Raw genomic sequence first — 24855 nt, 5'->3', positions numbered from 1 at the left:
AGCATTCTATAATAAATAATCCGCGCAAGGACCAAGGTAAGGAGCAGAGACTTTGGAGGGTTGACTGTTCTCTCGCCCACACACTCTCTCTCTCTCACATACACACCGCAAACCTTAGAGTTGTGTATCCTTTACGTCCCACGCATGCACAGTTTCCATAGCTCATACCCTTAAAGGCTTTTCAACGAGTCTCTGCCCCAGTTCTCAGCGCGTCCCGCCCCCTCACACACCTTGGAGGATTTCTTGGGGACTTGGCCAACAATGACGTGTTTTCCCTTCTCCAAATCAGAAAGACGTAGCGGTGATTGCAGGCACAGGTTTTCCTGGGGTTTCTTCAGCCAGAATTCAGCCTCGGAGGGCAAGAAATCAGAAAAATCGGCTCCATCTTCTTCTTCTTCACAATCACAGACAAAGTCACAGGGGCGGCAAGAACAGACAGGCGAGGCTCCAGTGTTAGCAGAGCCTGGCCGCATTGAAGATAATGATGATGCTGCTGCTGAGAGCCCTTCCTTGATGCAGAGCACCTCCCAGAGGCCACCGGAGCCTCGGGTTTTCACGTATGCAGAGCTGCGAGCGGCAACACAGAACTTCTCACGTGCAAATATGCTCGGAGAGGGTGGCTTTGGGTGTGTGTTCAAAGGGCTCCTCAAGCGCCTGAATCCAAATGATCAAGATTCTTCAAAGGAGGTTGCTGTCAAGCAATTGAACAGGAAAGGTCAACAGGTATTCTTCCTCTTCTCTCATATTATGTCTCAGAGCTGGGGGCATCCATCCTCGGTTTTTGCAAAATTAGGGTAAGGCATGGTTTGCTTCATGAGTTTGAAATTTGGTGCTAATGATTATGTGTGTATCATGGTTCTGGGGCCACATTGTCGGCTTGTCCCCATGATGCTCACACAATGTGAATCATGGATTGAAGGTGACTAGAATGGCTTGATCATGTGGTACTATCGTGATGTGAAATGCTAAGATATTTTTTTATGTGTTGGCTATGCTTCGAGGCCAATACAGTCATTCTTGGGAACGTGAACTTTTTCTGTTCTCTCTCTAAAGCTGCCATTTCTCAATTTATAATAAAATGTATATGCTTAAGAGCATGATTGCGTTGTTTTTTATGTTGATGACATGAATTCTATCAGCAGCTGTTCTGGATTTCAAGTTTTGATGACAATTTGCTAGCTGCTTCTATTACTCTACCTTACCATTCCAATTTCCCTACACATATCCGTGGTTTCACGCATGAACTCAAATGAGCTTCCCTCATGACTTGTAAGGAATGATACTGTTCTTTAAATTGTGACCTGAAAGTTTTTTTTTTTTTGCTTGCCTGGCCTTATGCACCATATTATTTTTATCCCTCTGTGGTACATGTGCTTTGTTGTGTTTGCATCCCATGTGCACAGTGCCTCTCCTTGAATGTGAGATGCAGTGTTTGTTTGGTCTTGTACGCTCACAAAGAACGTAAAAAAACCTGGATTTGGTGATTCAATTAGTTGTTTCCCAAATTTTCTTTTGGACAGGGACACAAAGAGTGGTTGGCAGAAGTTCACTTCCTTGGGCTGGTAGAACATCCAAACTTGGTGAAGCTGGTGGGATATTGTGCAGAAGACGACGAGAGGGGTATTCAACGTCTGCTTGTGTATGAGTACATGGCCAATGGAAGCCTTGAGGGACATCTTTTTCGCAAGGGACTATCTGTGCTCTCTTGGCAAGATCGGCTGTGTATCATGCTAGGTGCTGCTCATGGTTTGGCCTACTTGCATGAAGAGATAAATGGTATTCAGGTAAGCAAATATAGTGGCACAACACTGCACTTGCATATGCTTTAAGTTTTGTTTTTGCAATGAAAGGAATGGTCTCTTAAGCAATAAGGAAGCACACCCAGAGATGAGAAAGAAACTGCACATGCTGAGCCCTTGGATAACCAAGAATGGTAGAATGTGCACATTTGTCACTTGTGATGCTGCTCTGACCTCCATTACAGACTTTTTTGGGCCCCACCAGGTGACCATGGCGGCCACCACCCAGGCTTGCCCAGACTAGAGTGAGCACACACAAAACAGCTGAGCCTGCATTAATGCCAGGGAGTCAGTAGAGCATTAATGCCGTCCTTGCATGCGTTTGTTTGTGTGCAGATGCCTAAGAGTCTCTCAGAGGCGGTACATGTGCAACGACCCTCGAGACAAGAAGGTTCCAACTTCCAAGCTAGGGACACAATAGTAATTAAAAAGGGAAAGGATATTCCGGATGCCCAAGAGTCTCGAGGCAGTACGTGTGGCAAAGACCCTCAAGTTTGGGAAAGGTCCCAAGTGAGGGACATAATAGTGCTAATAAAAGGGCTAGGGTATTTCCAAGGGAGAAGCTGTTAAGGCCACATAGGGTGAGGACAATTCTAGTGGAGGAGTGTCAAAGTCTTCACTTCCTCAAAGAAAGTTCCAAGCCAAGTAGATGGGAGGGCAATGAAGGCTTTCTTCATTTCTCGGGTTAGTCGCACACTAGGGTTACCCGATTGTGACAGTTTTTTGTGGGATCCTAAGAGTTAAGTAATTAAGAGAACCATGCATCAGGTTTTGTTGAGTCTATGCAAAAGCTGTAGAATAGTGGGCGTTTTTTGTAGGGGCTATCCGGAGGCCATGGTTGTAGAAGGATGAAGTGTCTAGCAATGTATGAGTGGACAAATCTACAAAGCTATTAGAGGTGTTTAGCGGAGATTCTTCAACATCATTAGTTCTTTCAGTAGTTATGGTACCACATGAGGACATGAAAGTTGATGTTCCTTCACCAAAGGTGGAAGCAGGTTTCTTGGATGTGATAGTATGAGTTTTTCCTTCTGTATATTGCAATGTGTATTTCCTTGAGTATGTTCCTAGATAAGAGAAAGATACCACATGAGGACATGAAAGTTGATGTGTCTTCACCAAAGGTGGAAGAAGGTTTCTTGGACGTGATAGTATGAGTTTTTCCTTCTGGATATTGCAATGATAGGATGCAAGGCTTTATTAGTAGAAAAGTCAGCTTTGCATTTTGATTTTTCTTGGTTAAAAAGTAAAAATCAAGATATAGATAAGAGAAAGAAAAGACTCACCAAAATTGTAGACAAAGATGACATTTGTACTTGATTTTCTCCTAGATAACCTTTATATATCCTTAGGCGACTCTTTATTTAAGCAAGCAATTGGTATTCCCATGGGTACCAATCGTGCCGTCTTTCTTGCTAATTTTTACCTACACTTCATGTTTGGACAGACATTGGAGTTAATGGTTGCACTTTTGAGTCAAAGTCTTTTTTAAAGTTTAGTGTAATGGTTGGTTTTGGCTCTTAAGTGCTTTAGGTCTAGAGTTTACAATTCTCTATTCTGCTATTTTGTGTTGTTGTTTAGTATCTCAGCTCAAAAGGTTTAAGTTCTTATCAAGAAGAAGTGTGTGTATGCTTTTGTGTGTGTGTTTTTTTATTCTTTATTTTTTAAAGTTTCTTTCATTCATGTAATTGTTTTGTCTTGTTTTCTTGTTTCTTGTTTTTAGTTTTTTTGTTTGTTTTGTTTTTGTTTGTTTTGTTTTGTTTTGTTTGTTTGTTTGTTTTTGTTTTTTGTTTTTTTTTGTTAATGTCTTAATTAAAAGTCTTCGTTTGATATTATCTTTTGATTTCCTCTCCTTAGTAGCTAGGTTTGTTAGTTTATTTATTTTTGATCTTTCAAATGCTTTGTTTTTGTCTGTCCCTCTTCACTATTTTTTTTTTTCAAATCTCTCAATTCGTAAGTTCAGATTTTTTCTGACCTTATGAAGGTATATATATATGTTCCACATGAGGGTGTTCATAGGGAGGATTGACAATTGAAGCTCAACATGGAGTTGGTTTATGAGCATACATGGTCAAGTAAGTGTAGATGGATATACGTTTGAGTCAGTGATCTTGAAGAGTGTTGGCCGTCTTTTTGACTCTTCATTCGTAGGAGTGACAAAGAGGGGCTCGATGATCCATCTGAGCAGATGACCTAGTGAATGGAGATGTTTTCTGTAGTCTCGGAAGAAGAGTCTACCAAGAGTGTAGGATTATCATTTGTGGCTAGAAGAAGAGTCTACCAAATCATCTGTGGCTAGTCCTTCAACAGGACCTGGTAGATCAGTCGCAGGTGCTTCATTACGAGATGCTTGATCAGAGGTTTCGCCAAGAGATACATTTGTAGGTTCTTGTGTTGACAAGATGAGGGTAGAATGTTAGCTTTGGAAAGTGGTTCCCCAAGTCTTAGAACATCCATTACCTTGGGTTAGATTCAATTGTTCTTATGCATGCCACCCATATGGATATATCATATTGTACAGTTGAGGATACATGTAGTTTTAGTGGGGATGAATGTGACGCACTTGCAAATCAGGAGAGCCCTAGGTGAGACAACCCTGGTCACAGAGTGGCTGTCCTCGGCATGCTACAGGCAGGCGGTAATGGGCTGCCATCATGATGACAATGTTGGAAGAGGATAAATGAATGCAAGCAAGGGCTTTGAATGTAAGGGTCATCGGCCTCTCCAAAAGGACATCATCCAAAGAGGACGGAGAGACACTATGTAAGAATCTAGACAAATGGGCATTACAGGCTGTCATGTGTACATCAGAATGGACATATCCTGTATTTAGGGAGGATGTGTGTGGAATAATGGATGTGTGTGGGATAATGTGCCATGATTTGGGCAGCTTGATGCCCATAGCCAGGGCACGTGGACGCATTGTTAGCTGTTAATGGGGCTGTGTGCAGCTAGGAAACTGGCTAACCACGAGCAGCGAGCCGAACAGCCTTGTCCAAACAGCTGGGAAAGGGGATCAGCAGAAGGTAGCTCTATTAAGTGTTTTCTTAGAGAAGAACAGCACACCTTTTGTATGCATGTAGCTAGGTGCATAGCATGCACAATTCATATTTGTGTTTGTTAGATCTTCATTTATCATTGCATATATCCATTCATTGCAATATTTAGTAAGTTTAGGTCTCCCAAGTCTTCTCTACTGTGCATTTATAGTTTTGAGTAGTGTTAATCATTGATTAAGTTTTGTGTTTCGTCGTTAGCACTCAAGTTACATTGGTATCAGAGCATCCGGGTTCTTCCGAGGCCACATGCATTTTGCACTAGAGTTTGCAGGAAGTGAATGCAATAAATGAGGGTTTGTGTTTTTGCACAGGCAGTCAAATTAGGGTTTGTATTCTAACATCTACAACCAGTTTCATGCATGTGTGTTAGGCTTTTCTGCAAAGGTCTTGCATATGGCAATAGTTTGCATGTAGATAAAGTCTAAGTAGGCAATTAACCTTCCTAGGTTGCATGCATTTTGCACTAGGGTTTGCAGGAAGTGCATGCAATAAATTTGGGTTTGCGTTTTTGCATAGGTAGTCAAATTAGGGTTTGTATTTTTGCATTTGCAATGAGATTCATGCATGTGTGTTAGGCTTTTCTGCATAGGTCTTGCATATGGCAATAGTTTGCATGTAGATAATGACCGCTTGACCCCAGAACCTCCAAGCCTCACCTTCAAAAGGTAAGTCAACTCCTCATCTCCTAAGTCCACTGACTTAGTCGGCAATCAACCTTTCAGGTTTACACTTTTTCCAAGAAAGAAAATCTGCATTTTGTGCAAGATCCAAGCATGGAAAGAGCTTTTTTCAGGCTTGGCATACGAATCTGTTGGTATTTTAGGACTATTGGGCACAAGAAGCTACCAAGCAGGGGCTCAATTGGGGTGTGAGTCGTGACATCTAGGCAAGAAAGCTTGGCAGAGTGGTAGAGAGAGCTTCAAGGACGAGGTCCAACTTTGAAGACAAAGGCATAGAAATGGAGAGGGTGAAACTCTACAAGGGGAAGTTTCCAAGGTTGCCCAAAAGCTTCCACGCTAGGAAGTGGCGGAGGAGGCCGTTTCCACAAGATGAAATGTAGATTGGTAGAAGATCCCAAGAAGTATTGATGTTGGTGGTAGTCGAATTAGAGCCAACATTGCAAGCATTGTTAGAAGACTAGTCGCTTGTAGATTGATTTTTCACCAACTTTCCTTTTTATTTTTGTTGAATTGTGATCTGTCCCAAGTTTCTTTTCTATTTCCTTCAACTTCTTTCATCATTTCGTTTTACATCTATTATATAATGTGAAAGATGTGTTGTTTCCTAGCCATTTGTGCCTCCTTGTTTCAAGACTTTTCTACATCTGCCATTGATTTTTCACCAACTTGTGATCTAGTTTCTCTTCTATTTCCTTCAACTTCTTTCATCATTTTGTTTTACATCTATTACATAATATTAAAGACGTATTGTTTCCCAGTTGTTTCTGTCTCTTTGTTTCAAGACTTTTCTGCATTTGCCGTTGCCGTTTTTGCTGCATGCAACTATGGTTGCTTGAAGTGCACATGTTAAAGGATATCTTTGATTCCTCTATGGAGAAGGATGATGTTAGTATGTCAACAGTTTGTGAACCAGTTTTCGAGGATCCTCTCATGGGCCTCTCGTAATTTAATGCAAAAGGGCACCGAACCACGAGTGATGTGGATTTCAAAAGTTGAGCTGTACATCTTGAGGAAAAAAGTAATTAGCTTTAATTTAAGCGTGGTCTTTGCGAAAGACTTACGAGGTCAAGTCCTGCCTGGGAGACAAAGACAGCCTACATCGACATACCAAAACAACCCACCCCTCGCGAAAAGTAGGGGTTGTAATTCCACCAGTCAGTGTGGAATGCTTGGTTGAACGCAATGCTAATTAATACACTTAAATACACCAAGATTTAATGGACAACAAGCACAATACAAGATGTAATTCGCTGAATTAACAAGAGACACCCAATGAGCCGGAACGGCCGGCCCCTCCCTCAAATAATGTTTATTAATAGTTATCAGTGAGTTTTGGTCGCCCAAAACTTAATGAAGTGTGTACACACTCACTTATAAATCTATGCTAGGTCCTAAGGCTTGGTTTTGACCAATACTTACTACTTGCCACATGCCACATAACCATGTCAGCAGACAGTTTCACATGCACGGTTCACGGGCGGGTGTTCCCTTATCCTGAACTACACATTAGTTAAGCATGCATGAAAACAACATGCAATTTCAATTTGCAGGCAAGCACATAAAGATGCTATGCAATGCAGCATTACAATCCCTGTTCATGAGACGATACCGAAATAGATATGTTCATGCAAGTACACGAGGTACCAAACCTAATGGAACACCAATCCTCTAGGCATTTCTGGGTATGTACTCACATGCACAAGTCCCAACGAAAAGCCAAGTCCATAGTATCACATGAGTGGCATCAATCCCTGGCATATGCAATTGCCAAGGGCGCTAGTCCAATGTACATACATGATGAGAACGCACGGGTGGACGAGTTGGGTGGCCAAATGGTGACATCTCCTTGGCTTCTAAATGGTTGTATGTAGCTTAAAAGCATCCAAATACGGATCTTGAAATAGGAATCCATAAACTTTATATTGTGAGCTGTGCTCCCCCTTCCAGCTCTGCGTCATGCCCCCCCCCCCCGGCAGCCCTTGCTTTGTCCGTGCGCTGCCCCTTGCTCACGCCTGCGTCCCTTTCCCCCTGCACACTCTTGCCCGCCTTCATTCTTTGATCCCGCCGTCACCCCCTGCTGCCCCCCCCCCCCCCCCCCCCCCCCCCCCCCCCCGATTTTCACCGGTGCCCCTCCTCCCTTTTTCTTTCGCTTGTGCCTCTTCGCTGGCCTTCTCTCTTTTCTTTTGCCACCCCCCCCTCCCGGTCTTCGCCCTTTGCGCTTGCCCCTTGCTCCCGCTATCCGTCTCCTTGCTCCCCTTGGTTTTTTTCTTTTTTCTTTCTCCCCCTTCCCCCGTTCGTGCCTCCTGTCTAGTCCCCCCCCCCCCCCCCCCCCCCTCTTTTCTCCCGTCATCGTTGTCGGCACCCTCAACTAGTGGGCTGTTCCTTATTTTCGGCAAGTTTTGGCCTCTTCTGGTCTTCGCCCCCAAGAGTACTCCATGGCAGCTGCTCCGTCTCCCCCGACCGAGGCGGCCGTTACCTGCCTTGCATTTTCCGAAGCGGACTTACAGCTTCTCGCTACGACTGTTGCATCCCTATAGGCCTCCACTTTGGTTTGCAAGATTGTCGGTAGCTGCCCCGCTCGTGGCCAACTCAGAGATCTCCTTCAGGCTAGCCTTCTAGGTGCTCTTGCAAAGATCACAGATGTACATCCATTGGGGCGTGGCTACTACCAGGTTGAGTTCGACTCACCAGCGACCTCTGATCTCGTCATGCAGTTGAGCCCTGTTGCATTGCGTGCGGCCCATGCCTTGTTTGCACGGTGGCAGCACGGCTTCGACCCGACATTTGACCCTCTAGCTGGAGTTTCAGGCTTTCCCATGACAGTCAGCTTTCCAGGCCTCAAGGAAGAAATACCTTTCTCTTCTCTCTTTGATTGGGGGTGCCATTGGGAGAGTGATAGAATCCCCTCCCACCGCTGCCTCGGCCCTCACACGAGCAGGCAAGATTCCATCTCTCCGCATCTGTGTTGCCGTGCCGGATTCTGTGCCTCACATGATATCTATTCCCAGCCTTTGGGGCGACCCCATTATGCAGAGTGGAGTACTCTGGCCTTCTAGGCCAATGTTTCATTTCTAGGCAGATGGGTCATTTGGCCAGAGCTGGCCCTCGGCGTCAATCTAGGGGACCGTCCCCGGTGGTTCCCCCTCACACTTCCCGCTTAGATTCGCACTAGGGGGCAGAGGGAGGCGCAGGTTCCTAGGCCGAGGAGCACCAGGTACCGACCATGGATGACCCATCAACCGGAGAGTGGTGGATGGTTGGCCCCCGCCTAGGTCGCCGGCCGAGCACCAAAGTTGAGCGTCGCCGCCGTGCGCGCCAGGCTTGCAGCATGCAGGAGGATTCGGTTCTGTCAGAGAACCGTTTTGAGCACTTATCATAGCAACTGCCCATAGATGGCGGGCCTCCTCCAGTCACGGAGAACCCCCCCCCCCCCCCGGGCGATGTGGCGGTCGATTCCTCTTCTGGCTCTCAGTGCCCAGTGGGGACGGTTGACCCCACCCTCTCTACGTCGATCGGCCACAATTCATGCCGTCGGCTAGTAGCTTTTGTCCATCTAATTAGAAATTCATGGCAATAAATGCGAGAATTTCACATAAAATTCTAATTAATGTTGCCGACTGTTGTCCAGCCCCTTGAGCCCTCTTCTGTGCATTCTAAAGCCTACTAATGCCCTAAAATAACCTGATAAAGATTGCCAAATTAGAGGTCAGCCATGTCCATGTGGCATGCACACGACAAGATGGTTGCTAGTTTACAGCATAGGTTTCTTGGTTTTCTTGTTTAGATAGATTTTGCCTCCAAGAGTGGAAATGTCTGAGGAGGGGAAGTATCTTATGTACCTAGAGCTAATCTTTGGATTAGTAGGCCTAATCTAGTAGGGCTAGCGGACCCTAGGATTAGGAGATACCAACAGATGTAGAGGGCGAAGGTTCATAATGAATAAAACTAGGCTATTGGCTATCTATAGCAAATTAGCTATTTAGAGAGGTTATCTATATAAGTGGTGCCTTGGGTTATTATTGAGTTGTCAGGTGTGCGGTACACTTGTGATGGGTCAATGCCTTGACCAGAGTTTCTATTCCTGTCGTGGACATGGCAGATCACATCACAGATAGTCTTGCCGAGGGCCCGTGTGGTGGTATGGGATGCCAGTGCTAACTGGCATTTGTGGAGTGGAGCCTTAGCCCCTGGCTCGGGGGTGGATCGAAGTACGGATCCTACGGTTGGGTTGTCATCTGCACAGTGTGTATCTACTGTGTGCTACACGCACACAAGACTAGCTTTGAGGTTTGGGGAAGCTTGGAGCTAGGCAAGCTGATTGGCGAGCTGAGTTAGGGATAGACCACAGTTGCATAGAAACGCGTTTCTTATAGGTTTGAAACATACGAAATGTTTCGTCGTGTACGAAACGCGTTTTTTTTTCATCGTGCATATTCTAAAAACCTACGCATCGAATCGTTTCGTATGGTGTACCTTTTTCGTTCGCGTTTACCAGTGACGGCCGCTTGTACATTTTCGCCATTTTGTGTGCTAGCTTGCCATCACTCGTGTCAGTGACTCAGCCCGCCTGCTCCTTGGTGTCCTTGGGCCTTGTGGAGGTCTTCCAAAGGGGTAATGTCATGTTTTGCTTTATTTTGGTTTTCTCTGCACAACTCACAAAGCAGCACGCTTTTTTCTCTTCCATCAATATTTATGGCATATCTTCCATGGTCCACCCTTGCTCTATTGAGGCCTAACTTCTAAGGCTATCTACCTTCTCTTCCCCTTGCTCTATTGTTGGCCAAGATGATAGTTAAAATCATGAATCATATAATGAGATTACTTTATGTTCTGTGTCGCACTTGCAGGGCTAACAATCTGCATTTATCCCCGCCTTGTATAGGATGCCTCGAACAGGTGATTCTCTTTGGAACAATGTCACCTTCGAGTCTAGATAAGGTGGCTCGGGCTCCGGAAAGTGGAAATGCAACTTTTGTGCTGATAAGCACCATGGTAGTGTCACCGGGCTGAAGGCACATTTGTCACAAACAAAGGGTTTTGGCATCGGGCCATGTAAGCATGTGCCACAAGAAATCTATGATAGCCTAAAGGCTTGGAAGGCCATGCAGCTAGGTATCCCCCTTGAGGATATCCCCAATCTGGGAGAGCCTGAAGCACGTCAAAGTGTCTCCAAGAGGACTCGCAATATCAGAGAGGAAGATACCAGTGGTGAGGTTGTAGGTGGTGTTGCAGGTGGTTCTAGCTCGGCACCTCGAGCCAAAAGAACTAGTCTTCCAGTGTTCAAGAAAGGACATGTGCAGGCAGGGATGCAAAAGGCTGCCATGAAAGAGGCAACGAGGGAGTTGATGAAGTTGTTTATTCAATGTGGATTATCCTTCCACATTGTCAGGACTCCTCGATGGAAGAAGGCAATGAGAGCTATCTCCCGCATTGGGTGTGAGTGGGATGGCCCCTCCTACGAAACATTGCGCACTACTGAGCTTCGCAAGGAGCAACTGGCTGTGGAGATGGAGATGGAGCCTCTCAAGGCCACTTGGGTAAAGTATGGTTGTACTTTGCTTTGTGATGGATGGACACATGTGCGGAAGAGAAATGTGTACAACATTCTTGTGTCCTCCTGCAAAGGCACAATGTTCATTCGTGCCATAGATGCATCGGTACCAGGGATAGTGGTTACAGGGGAGTTCATTATGTCCCACATGCGCTAGGCAATCAATGAAATTGTTAGATTTGATAACTAAGCTATGAAGATTGATCAAAACATCCTCAAGGTGGATCAAAGATTGTACAAGACATCATGAATATGAGGGACAAAAATTGGTATATGTAGAAAATTGATATGAGATTAACACAAGAAGACACTAATTGTGATTAGACATGAACCAAACTTACATAATCACTTGATCACGACTTGTACCTTATTTAGAGACTCCTCTACCCTATTTTTAGTTGCATGAGTTGCATGAACAACATGCACCAACCATTTGTAGGCTTTACACACCAACCACTGACCACTAGCCTATCAACCACATATTAATTTGGACTAAGGAGTTGGGATTACATTTATCCAACAATCCCCCCTTAAGACCAACTTCTTACAAAACATGAATCAAGTCTAACAAACCTCCTTGACACAATGAGTAAGAGTCCCCCCTTAACAACAACATAGGGTAGTGTACTCTCCTCTACAACTCGTCAAGTTGGAACAACATAAGTCTTGACTCTAATCCATCGGTTTTTCCAAAACTGAACCCGAAAAAACTTCCTTTGCTCGGAAAGTAGGATAACTTTTCCCTAGCCTATAAAAGGGTGGCCAAGGTTAGTCATTAGTTCATATAGAGTCTCGCGTGTCTTTGTGAGAGCTCTATGGTCAGGAGCCTAGATCTAGTGCAGACGTGCACCTGCTTCATGCAGCCGAGGCCGGCAGCAGTTTCGAGGCCCGCGAGGGTAGCTTCGTGGTGGTATGTGTAACACGCGGAAGCTCTGGGAGTCTTCTTTCAGCCCTAAACACCATCTAGAACATGCTGATGCAAAAACGCAGACAGATGGAGAGTAGAGAGAGAGAGATGCTGGAAATTCAGTATATTCATATGGTACTAAAAGGTACCTACAATCTACAACCAAAAGCTGCCTTCTTGAAAAGGTGTAAATCACCAAAACAGTCCTAAACTTGGACCCAACTCATAAGGAGTTGAATGACTACAACAATGAGCATCTGTGCCTATTTATAGGCTTCTTGAACCTTAGGAATGCTGGCCGACTGCTGGTCAGCCAGCCGACTGGCATACTTCTCCATTAAATGCTGAGCGCCTACAGCCGCCTTCATTAGGTACAGCTGACTCCACTTTGTTCAGCCGACAGCCCCTTGTCTTACAGCCGACAGCCTCTTCCAAGTCTTCCATGCCTTGCTCCAAGTCCACACTAGCCTCTTCTGCACCTTATGCTCCTAAATTCTGGTTCTAATTGATCTTTTTCTGGCTGCCCCTTTTGGATTAGCTTCTAAGAATGTCCATGGCAATTCTTGCACATGACATCCCCCTCTGCTGAACTTGATGACGGGATTCCAACTTTTTCCTTGGATGACTGTCATCATCCCATTCTGTTCCGGGAGTCCCTCTGTCATCCATCCATCCCTGGCAACCCTTTTCTTTGAAAACCCGGCCTGGTCTCCAAAACCATTTTGACGCTGAATAAAATCTATGCATCTGTTCCATCCAGTCCCCAATCCATTCCTGCCTTGACTCTGAACACTGTCTTGGTCTTCATTCCTGAGAAATGAGTCTGGCACTCTCACATCACCCCTTGGAGGAAAATCCTCCCTTGGGACCGTTGCCCGAGAACCTATCTGGCTCACAGGACTGCCATCCCCTCTGGCTTTGTGGAACACCACCAACAAACCTCTTGGGAGCTCTTCCCGATCTTGTGTTCCTTGCCTTGGGCTTCGTACCCGTGCACTTTCCTGTACCTTGGACCTGTACACCATCATATGGGACTGAATCAGTGTTTAGTTTTGCTGAGCCTGATGCTCCGACACCAATGTAACACGCGGAAGCTCTGGGAGTCTTCTTTCAGCCCTAAACACCATCTAGAACATGCTGATGCAAAAACGCAGACAGAAGGGAGAGTAGAGAGAGAGAGATGCTGGAAATTCAGTATATTCATATGGTACTAAAAGGTACCTACAATCTACAACCAAAAGCTGCCTTCTTGAAAAGGTGTAAATCACCAAAACCTCTTGGGAGCTCTTCCCAATCTTGTGTTCCTTGCCTTGGGCTTCGTACCCGTGCACTTTCCTGCCATCCCCTCTGGCTTTGTGGAACACCACCAACAAACCTCTTGGGAGCTCTTCCCGATCTTGTGTTCCTTGCCTTGGGCTTCGTACCCGTGCACTTTCCTGTACCTTGGACCTGTACACCATCATATGGGACTAAATCAGTGTTTAGTTTTGCTGAGCCTGATGCTCTGACACCAATGTAACACGCGGAAGCTCTGGGAGTCTTCTTTCAGCCCTAAACACCATCTAGAACATGCTGATGCAAAAACGCAGACAGAAGGGAGAGTAGAGAGAGAGAGAGATGCTGGAAATTCAGTATATTCATATGGTACTAAAAGGTACCTACAATCTACAACCAAAAGCTGCCTTCTTGAAAAGGTGTAAATCACCAAAACAGTCCTAAACTTGGACCCAACTCATAAGGAGTTGAATGACTACAACAATGAGCATCTGTGCCTATTTATAGGCTTCTTGAACCTTAGGAATGCTGGCCGACTGCTGGTCAGCCAGCCGATTGGCATACTTCTCCATTAAATGCTGAGCGCCTACAGCCGCCTTCATTAGGTACAGCTGACTCCACTTTGTTCAGCCGACAGCCCCTTGTCTTGCAGCCGACAGCCTCTTCCAAGTCTTCCATGCCTTGCTCCAAGTCCACACTAGCCTCTTCTGCACCTTATGCTCCTAAATTCTGGTTCTAATTGATCTTTTTCTGGCTGCCCCTTTTGGATTAGCTTCTAAGAATGTCCATGGCAATTCTTGCACATGACAGTATGGGACGTCACGAGGTAGAGATTGGTCTGTACGTCCATCTAGTTAGCTCAGCTCGTGGCTCGGTGGGGACAGCCAAGACTTGTGGGCTTGCCTACGGCTGTCAAGGTTAGGAGGTGAGTCAGGCCTGCACCCCCTTCACGTTTGCTTGGTTTTGTTTGCAGGTTTCGAGTCTTGTACCAGGAGCGTTCTACGAGGTGATCTTGCGGGGATTTGTATATGCCAAGAAGCTTGTATGTGCAGCCAGGGCAGGTGAATAACTGCAGTCGCGCTGGCAGCTGGTACACACAGGCAAGCAGGCGGGTGGGCTAGTATTCGTAGGCAGGCAGACTGTATGCAAGTAGTCGGGCTGCTTTGCGCAGCCCGGCCCAGTCTCGTGCGCAGGCATACGAGCGTTGCCATGCAGGCGTACGGGTGGCAGACAAGCAAGCGTAGCAGAAAACACGAAAAGCAGGCGTAGGTTTTTTCTAGATTTCGTTTTTTTTTTTAAAGAAAGAAAAAGAAACCTACGCTACCTTGCTTTTGTTTTTTTTGCTGAACCTTAGTGGAAGGGTTTAAAAAAACCCATGCTTTGCTTTATAGTGTTTTTTTATTATAAAGAAAAGCAGAATATATATATATATATTTTAAAAAAAAACACAAAAGCAAAAGCTAAGTAAGCTTTTGGGGAAGTCTATAAATTCCCCTTAAGTGGGCTTCTTGCCACACATCTCTCAAGCTCTTAAGCTCTCAAGCTCTCAAGCTCTCTAGCACTCTCCTTGTGCAAGATAAAACTTTTCTCTCATCTTGCCCTCTTCAAGATGTTGACCCAAGAATCCGAGTTGGAGCCCATTCCCGAATGTGAAGACTTTCCGGCTACGGAAGCCACCGATGGCGATCTTTTCGACGATTTTGTTTCAAAATTAGATTTCCAAGAGTTTAAAGTTGCTCTCGAAGCTTCTTCCTCAAAACGTCAAGCACAAATCGCCGCGCAGATGCAGGCTTTACAGCACTTCATCTCTTTGTTGACCACTACCCTATCTACTCTTTCGGGTATGGATACTTTGGCATCTGCTTTAGGTCCCAATATTACTCCGGAACAGTTTGGGGGCGAGCAAAAGCAGCGTACCAAAGAGATAGTTGACACTTGGCTGCATAAGTGGCAAGTCCATTTTCCATTTCATCCATATGACGATGGCAAAAAGATCCAATTAGCAGCAGGTTTCCTCTCAGGCAAAGCTTTGCTTTGGTGGAAAGAACTCAACTCTAAACCATCGACTTGGGCACAATTTGAAGAAGTCTTCAAGAAAGAGTTCCTCAAGGAAAGAGAAATTTCGAAACTTGTAGATGAAAGCTACGAAGATGCATTCCACCACTCTTTTGGGGTTCTTCGTAGCCGGTTTACTTGACTCATACCCGGTTTACTCGACTCGTACTGTTTACAGGTTAAAAATAACAAATGCAAAACTTTGGACGAGGCCATTCACTCCGCTCGTATCTATGATGATACAATGGTCTCTTCCAAGTCTAAACCCGTTACCGAGCAAGGGAACAAGCACAAAACGAAGTTCTCTGCACCGATGGCTAGCACGACAAAAGGAAAGTCTTCGGACCAACCTTCGAAGAATTCAACTTCGATCCCAGCAAAGAAGAAACGTCTCCTTAAGGCTTTTGAAGCTCAAGAAAGAGGGACATTGCTTTATCTGCGAAGAAAAGGGACATATGCGTAACGAGTGCTCGAAGCAAAAGGGTGCAAAGACCAACGCAAGACCCAAGCCAAAGGCAGCTAATCAGTTGTCTTTGACAGGTACGTCAGTTACTGTACTTTCTCGCCCTAGTTCACGTTCTGATTGTCTGTTCAACTCTAAAGTTTTTGGCGTGCATGATCTTCTCCGAGTTTATGGAGAAGTGAATGGCCATAGAATCCACATTCTTCTAGACCCTGGCAGCTCACACAATTTTATTAATTACAAACTTGTGTAGAAATTGGGTCTTGACACAACACCTAGCGATCATACCTATGAGGTACGTCTACCTGTGGGTCGGCAACTGTGGGATCGAAAGGTGGAGACGCTACCGATTTGGATTCACTACGGAGATACTCTGGAGTGCTATATTATGCATCTAGAGCATGTAGACTTGTTATGAGAGATTGAGTGGTTTAAGACTTTTCAAGTCCAGATAGATTGGTCTAGTCATTTTTTCTTTTGAATATAGGAACACCCAGTATAGTATCTTAGGTGATTGTATACATTTCTCTCAGGGACCTCTTGTACATACAAACTCTTGTACATACAGTTGATTTTGGTAATATAATGGATTCTTCTTTGTATACTGCTTTTCGTTGTGTCTTGATTCCACTTTCTTCATTTCTCATACCTACTATGGATGTTAATGAATTAAGTGTGTTTGAAAGCAAAGAATTAAAGAAGATACTTGATTTGTTTCAAGATGTATTTCCTAAGGAACTGCCATTGGGCTTACCACCTAAAAGGGCAGTAGATCATTGAATTGACCTGGTCCCTGGTGGTCACCCTGCTAGTATTCCACCTTACAGGATGAGCCAAGCTGAGGAAGATGAGTTGGCCAAACAACTCGAACATTATTTGAGGATGGGCCAGATCCGTCCAAGTAAATCACCTTGGGGTGCACCTGTGTTGCTTTAGGAGAAAGAAGGACAACACTTGGAGAATGTGTATAGATTACAAGAGATTGAACAAGCTGATAATTAAGAACCGTTATCCTCTCCCTAGATCAGATGACGTGATTGACCGGTTAGCCGGAGCGAAATATTTCACGAAGATAGATTTACGTACTGGTTATCACCAGATACGTATTCATGAAATGCATGTCGAAAGAACCGCCTTTCGGACTAGGTATGGCCATTACGAGTTTCTTGTATTACCTTTTGGGTTAACCAATGCTCCAGCCACTCTCCAACAAATGATGAACGATCTTTTTCGTGAACATTTGGGAAAATTTGTGGTTGTGTTTTTGGATGATATTTTGATGTACGACTCTTGAGGATCACGTTAGACACCTCACGATTGTCTTAATTATTTTAAGACAGAATCGACCATATGCTAAATTAAGTAAATGTGAGTTTTTCATGGACAGACATCATTTACTTGGGACACAAGATCACCAGAGATGGATTGAGCATTGGCTATGACCGAGTTCAGAAGGTTCTGGCCTGGCCTATACTGCAGATAGTGAAACAACTTCGTTTTTTTCTTGGTTTTGTTGTTTTTCTTCATAAATCTGTGCGGGAGTACTCTCAGCTCACACTGTCGATGACCGACTTGTTGAAAGGCTGTCTATCACTTGGAATAACGATCTGGATATGGCCTTCAGACTTTTGAAAGATAAAGTCAAGGAAGCACCTATCTTAGCATTACCCGATCCTAGTCGGCCTTATGTTCTTGAAACTAATTCCAGTGACTATGCAATCGGGGCTGCTCTATTTCAAGATGGTAGACCTGTTGCTTTCGAAAGTAAAAAGCTAGACGACACTCAATTTCGTTGGCCAACGCTTGAGAAGGAGCTTTATGCTGTCATTCATGCTCTCAAGGTTTGGAGACATTATTTATATGGCTCCAAGTTTGTGGTCTTGACTGATCATCAGTCAATCAAGTATGTGTGTGATGCTGATGATTTGAGAGGAAGGAACGCTCGATGGGCTGAATTATTGCAAGATTTTGATTTTGAGATTCGTTATCGAAAAGGGTCCATGAATAGTGTCGCAGATACGCTTAGTCGAATTAGAGAGGTGAATACTTTGTCGTTCACCGAGATTTCTACTGACTTATTTCAGTCATTGAGAGGGATTTGCAAGACTGATAGTTATTTTGGTCCATATTGGTAGAAGATCCAGGATGGGAGCTCATTGATTGACCAAGACTCAGTGACTGAGCAGCCAACCATTTAGGCTATAGGAGGTCAGTGGGTGGATGATTCGGAATGGTTTACTATTCCGTCATGACAAAATTTGTGTACCATAGATCTCGGACATTAGGTCCAAGATTCTTAAAGAGTGTCACGACGCCCCTTCTGCTGGACACCCTGGGGTACACAGGACATTATCGTTAGTGAAACACACTTTTTATTGGCCAAAGATGAAAGAGTATGTAGAAGATTATGTTCCCAAGTGTCAAGTTTGTCAAGCAAATAAAGTTGAACGCTTTAGATAGGCTGGGTTGTTGCATCCTTTGCAAATCCCAGGTAATAAATGGGAAAGTATTTCCATGGATTTTATTACCGGATTGCCAAGAACAAGTCAAGGCCACGATTCTATTTGGGTTGTGGTGGATCGCTTGACAAGAATGGCTAGATTTTTACCGACCCGGAAGACCATTACAGCTACGCAATTAGCAAGGCAATTTATCGAGCAATCGTTTAGACTGTATGAGTTACCGCAGGACATAGTCAGTGATAGGGACTCTAAGTTTACAGGTAACTTTTGGAGACTTGTTTTTGAGAAGTTGGAAACAACTTTGAATTTGAGTTGCTTAGATCATCCTCAATCTGATGGCCAGATTGAAAGAGTGAATCAGATTTTGGAGGATATGCTTCGAGCATATGTATCCCAAAAGACAGAGTTCATGGGATAGGGATTCTAAGTTTACACGTGACTTTTGGAGACTTGTTTTTGAGAAGTTGGAAACAACTTTGAATTTGAGTTCCTTGGATCATCCTCAATCTGATAGCCAGAGTGAAAGAGTGAATCAGATTTTGGAGAATATGCTTCGAGCATATGTATCCAAAAGACAGAGTTCATGGGAGGATTATCTTCCTATGTTAGAATTTGCATATAATAGTACTAAGCATACGAGTACAGGTTTTAGTCCTTTCATGCTTATGTATGGTTTTCAACCTAGATCACCTGTTACAGTGGGATTCTTAGGACTTCAGCATGATGTAGCACGTAATTTTTTGCAAGATATGCAAGAAATGTTACAAGTTGCGAAAGAATCTATTAGAAGTGCTCAAGACAGAGACATCTTTTATTCTAATAGACATCGTTCACCCAGAGAGTTCTCTGAAGGAACAATGGTGTATTTGCGAGTTCCGAAAGATTTCGAGACTTTACGGACAGGTCGATCTCCGAAATTATCCCCTAGATACTGTGGACCATTTCGTATTACACGACGGATTGGTTCAGTCGCATATGAATTGGATTTGCCTTCTTATGTGAAAGTTCATCCTGTATTTCATGTCAGTAAACTTAAGGAAGTACTGGGTGGAATAGACCAGTTAGTTACTCCTCAAGAAATCATAGATGTCGAGGACATGACATTTGTTTCACATGAACCTGAAAAGATTCTTGGATTTCGTGAAAGAAGATTGCGTAATACGCTTGTCACGGAATACAAGATCAAGTGGAAGGATCCTGTTGAGGAGGACGCTACATGGGAGACATTGACTACCCTTCAAAGAGATTACTCTGGCTTTTTAGTGAGCTCAGGAGTGAGCTCTTAGAGGAAGGAGAGTATGTCATGTGCACAGTGTGCATTGTTGAAATATACAAGTGAATAGGGTGTGTGCGAGAACAAGCTCTTGGATAGAGGCTGTAAAAGAGGAGATGTAATTGTGAAAGAACCTGTGAAAAGGTGAGAAGAATCTACTGGGAGAGAATAAAGGGTAGCATGAGAGAATTTAGGAGTGTGGAGTTATTCTGGGAGATATTCAGGGAAAAGAGAAGAGGTGGAGAGAATCAGGCAAGAGGTGGAGATATTCTGGGAGTGAATCATGGAGAAATCAATGGGATTTGATGCTTGATGTAAACTCTATAAATTGAGGCATAGCCCTAATGAGAATTAGCTGGTTTTTGAGTATCCATGCCTACATTAATCTATTTGCTAATTATTCACTAATTACGTCTTAATCATTTGCTAATCACTTTGTTAATGATGTTGATTCTAGTGTTTGATCCACCATAGCTCATCATTTTGCTCAAATTTCAACATGGTATCAGAGCCATGGCTAGAATCCATCAGATTTATGAGCCCGTTATTTAATTAATCAAGATTAGTAGAAAATTATAATTTTTTCTCTTTTTTCAATTAGCCTCTGTACCCCCAGCCAGTGGAGGAGCTCCCTCTCCTTGCACACTCAACCATTGCCCAAACCCTTCTAGCCCAAGATAGCTAACCCATAGGAGCTCCAGCCCATCAAATCAGAAGTGCAAACCGCCCACGTAAGCTCCCGATTTTCGCTGATTAAAAAGCTACGTTTTTCTGTAGTAAATCAATGATTTCTACTTCATCAAATCAAATGGGTCTAATTCCTCTTCGCCCCAGGGGTTTTCAAGCATGCTCTACAAGCTGGTGAAGACAGAATTCAATTTCATCAAGTCTACAGTGAGATCCAAGCTCTTCATCAAATCTGCAGGTGACTTTGGTAAAACAGAGATTAAGCTTTCAATATTTGGTCAAATCTTGTGTTTCTTGGCTTAATCCTCTACTAGACTCATTGCTATTGATGCCTTTGAAAGCATTTGAGCTCATTTGAAGTGGAAGGCACCAGATTTGGACTCTCCGCATACTCTGTTTTTTGCACACAAAACAGAGCATTAATTTGCTAATCAGTGATTAATCAGTGCTAATCATTGTACTTTGGTGCAATTGAGGGTTTAAATTAACCATTGGGTATCTGATACAGATCCCTATAGCTTCAGATTGCAAATCAGAGTTGGTTTGATACTCCAACCATCCTGTACAAATTGGTTACCCTTAATTTAATGTAATTTCTGGTGATTTTATGCTGATAAAATTGTTGTAATCATCTATTAAACACCAGATTGAGTTGTAAAAAGAACAAACACTGTCCTTGTCCAGAATAAGGTAAGAGGTAAGACCTCCCGCATAAATTTGGGTTTGCATTGCATAATGACACAAGATGAACATCAAAAGCCCAAAGGAACTGTTAGCAAAACATTGAAACATGTTGCTCACATGGAGCAAAATGACCTGACGGACGAGCTCATGGCCCCAGCCATGAAAGAAGAAGAATATCTCTTTCCAAGAAGAGGATCCACACCAAGAAGATCTAAAGGAAGACATGGACACGAGAAGAGAAGCTGCCATGAGAAGAGAAGCTGCCCCAAGAAGACTGAAAGAAGAGACGGACGCGTGGAGAGAAGCTGCCCCAAGAAGACTGAAAGAAGAGACGGACGCGTGGAGAGAAGGTGCTACGACAAGAAGACTGAAGAATAGAGAAGATGTGAGGCTCCAAGGAGTGAGGAGCCATGTGAAAATCTCTGAGAGAGAGAGAGAGAGGGAGACCCCACAACCCAATGTAACCTGCCCCAATAAAGTAAAACCACCTCTGAGCCACCGATGATGTAGGCCACGTGGTAGATGTATGTGTGAGAACTTTAGTCAAGGTCGCGGGCACTTATAGTAGCCTTGGACACATAGAGAGAGAGAGTGTCAAGGACTATGGAGTTTAGGGACTTAGGCACTGGTCGCGGACTGTCAAGTAAGAGAGAAACTTGATACAGGGTCCAGGTGTGCTGAGATAACTTGAGGGGAGGAGTAGACATTGGTCGCGGACTATCAAGTAAGGGGAGGCAAACTTGGTATAGGGTCTAGGTGTACTAGGAGTATTCACTTGAGGGGAGGTGTTGAAATATACAAGTGAATAGGGTGTGTGCGGGAACAAGCTCTTGGATAGAGGCTGTAAAAGAGGAGATGTAATTGTGAAAGAACCTGTGAAAAGGTGAGAAGAATCTACTGGGAGAGAATAAAGGGTAGCATGAGAGAATTTAGGAGTGTGGAGTTATTCTGGGAGATATTCAGGGAAAAGAGAAGAGGTGGAGAGAATCAGGCAAGAGGTGGAGATATTCTGAGAGTGAATCATGGAGAAATCAATGGGATTTGATGCTTGATGTAAACTCTATAAATTGAGGCATAGCCCTAATGAGAATTAGCTGGTTTTTGAGTATCCATGCCTACATTAATCTATTTGCTAATTATTCACTAATTACGTCTTAATCATTTGCTAATCACTTTGTTAATGATGTTGATTCTAGTGTTTGATCTACCATAGCTCATCATTTTGCTCAAATTTCAACATGCATCTACCGTGTGCTACATGCACACAAGACTAGCTTCGAGGTTTGGGGAACCTTGGAGCTAGGCAGGCTGATTGGCGAGCTGAGTTAGGGTTAGACTAACAGACGGGCACCCAAGTATGGATGGACGGGCGCCCAAGTGTGGACGTCCGATGACCGGCCAAGAGCCTATAAAAGGGTGGCCAAGGTTAGTCATTAGTTCATATAGAGTCTCGCGTGTCTTTGTGCGAGCTCTATGGTCAGGAGCCTGGATTTAGGGCAGACGTGCACCTGCTTCATGCAGGCGAGGCCCGCGAGGGTAGCTTCGTGGCGGTATGGGATGTCACGAGGTAGAGATTGGTCGGTACGTCCATCTAGTTAGCTCAGCTCGTGGCTCAGTGGGGACAACCAAGACTTGTGGGCTTGCCCACGGCTGTCAAGGTTGGGAGGTGAGTCAAGCTTGCACCCCCTTCACGTTTGCTTGGTTTTGTTTGCAGGTTTCGAGTCTTGTACCAGGAGCGTTCTACGAGGTGATCCTGCGGGGATTTGACATGGGTGGTGAGCCTGCTTGCTCCCCTTTTATTTGGTTTTCTCTAATCTTGTTTTAGATTGTGTTTAGGAAATCTTGGTTAGATAGGCCTAAGAGGCCTCTTACAAGGCTTGATGCTAATGTCCGTTGAGATGTTCATATGTTTGAGCCCACTACATTTGACCACAGGATCTCACTTGCATAGAATGCAAAAAATGAAGTACAATAACGGGAAGTCCAAGACCACCCAATCTCACCCTTCCAAGGTCCAAAAGAACGGGACTAAGAGGCAGACCTTGGGGGCAATCCCAGGGCAGGCAGCCGAAGCTTCTACTTCCACAACTGCCACGCCTGCACCCAAGCTTACTTCAGAAGGCCAAAGAGGACATCACTAGTGGCCACTTGAATCAGTGCGAAAACTGTTGTTTCAAGTGTGTTAGAGTGGGCCATCCCATCAGGCAATGCCCCAAGCTACCAACTCCTCCAACCCTGGTCTCAACCCAAACACTTGTTGTCGAGACCGACCCAGAAGTGTCCCCCCCGCTCGATCCAGCAGCTATTAGCACTAGTGCGCGTTGATCCACTGTGGACAGCTCAGCAAGAGGGGACTAACAAACTATCATTTGGAGGTTAGTGCATGCTGACCCACCGAGGACAGCTCAGCAAGAGGGGATTAACGGAAGAACAACCTAAGTGCTGTGACACTTTAGCAGGACACCTCACCATAGTCTTATTTGATTGTGGCAGCATCGAGGACGTTATTTATGAGCAACTTGCCCAACAAGTTCACTTAGATTTGATACCAGTAGACAGAAGAGTCACACATACTTTGTAAAGCATCCTTTTTTGTAGTGACACTATACAAGGCCTTTGAGGATGCCTCAATACACATCATCATAGGCCATGCAAACCAGTATACGTGAAATGGGGCATGGACTCTTCTTTTGTACAATTCCCTCACAGTGTTTCAATCAGAAGTTATTTCAAATATGTTATATGGTGCAACCACGACATTTTTTGAGTAGTGTTTCTCATTAGAAAAAAACACTGAAGAAATGCATAGAAGAGTCTTGAAGCAAGCAACAAATTTGAGATAGAGAATGGAGGTGATATTTTTTTCCCAATTTTAAATTTACATTTGCATACCATTTTTGTGTGGATTGCAGGTCATATTTCGTGATTTCAAAACCTCAAACGTCTTGCTGGATCAGGACTTAACCCCAAAGTTATCAGACTTTGGGATGGCCAGGCAGGGTCCAGAGATAGGGGCAAGCCATGTTTCAACTGCGGTATGTCAACTTTTACTTTAAAAGGCATTGGGAACAAGATTATGAATGAATTGGTGACGATAGTATGCCACATCATGAGCAAGATAAATAGGGACTGATATGAGCACAGGTTCAGCTGCCTCAACTTGTGGCCCGCTCTTTTGCTTTAGTAGTTGGGCATTTCTTTCAGCATTGCCTATGCATGTGCAACCAGTTGATCTACACCCTAATGACCTGCATCCTTGTGTCCCTTGCTAATAGTTATGTCTTTCCAGAGATTAAGCAGATCACTGGCAAAGCATGTGTTTCTGATCCCATGCCTCTTTCTCCTTGTCAGGTGGTTGGCACATTAGGTTATGCAGCTCCAGAGTACATTCAGACAGGTCATCTGACAGCAAAGAGTGATGTGTGGAGCTTTGGAGTGGTATTACTTGAAATGCTTTCAGGACGGAGGTCTATGGATCGAAATCGTCCAAAAAACGAGCAGCAACTGATTGACTGGATGAGACCTTACCTTCATGGAAATAAAAAATTTCCCAATATTATGGATCCAAGGCTGGAAGGGAACTATTCATTGATGCAAGCCCAAAAGATTGCGGCGTTAGCGCTTCAGTGCCTCAACAAATATCCAAGAACACGCCCATCGATGAGTGTGGTGGTTGAGAGATTGAAAGAGATCATTGAGGCACCTGAAAGTGGAAACCCACAGCTTGATGTATTATCTACAACATCAATAAATAACACAAAAGTTGCATCGAGAGTTCAGGAGACCAAGGAGTCAGGTCATTCAAAGAGAAGGCGGCTTCGTTTGAGAGATGTCAGAAATAGAGTGTAGGCTCCCAAGGCCGTGCAAGCTTGAAAAACCATTTGAACAGCTGAGTTGATATGAATGGTCAAAGGTGTGAAACAAATTTTGTTACATATGCTCAAGCAAAAATTCTCCTTT

At 44.2% G+C, this 24855-nt stretch overlaps 1 protein-coding gene across 1 annotated transcript; it reads left to right on the top strand.

The window, feature by feature from the left end:
- Positions 1-24855, top strand: LOC147624707 (serine/threonine-protein kinase PCRK1-like). Its single transcript, XM_086819741.1, has 4 exons — positions 1-723; positions 1521-1784; positions 23808-23930; positions 24247-24855. Exons 1-4 carry the CDS (start codon positions 262-264, stop codon positions 24742-24744), a joined length of 1347 nt encoding a protein of 448 aa, XP_086675867.1. The 5' UTR covers positions 1-261; the 3' UTR covers positions 24745-24855.

The sequence above is a fragment of the Cibotium barometz genome, chromosome 25 (genome assembly GCF_041138505.1).
Source record: "Cibotium barometz isolate CiBa-2024 chromosome 25, ASM4113850v1, whole genome shotgun sequence".
In the NCBI taxonomy this organism is placed as follows: Eukaryota; Viridiplantae; Streptophyta; class Polypodiopsida; order Cyatheales; family Cibotiaceae; genus Cibotium; species Cibotium barometz.
The sequence above is the reverse complement of the archived record's forward strand: the minus strand, read 5'-3'. Positions and strand labels throughout refer to the sequence as shown.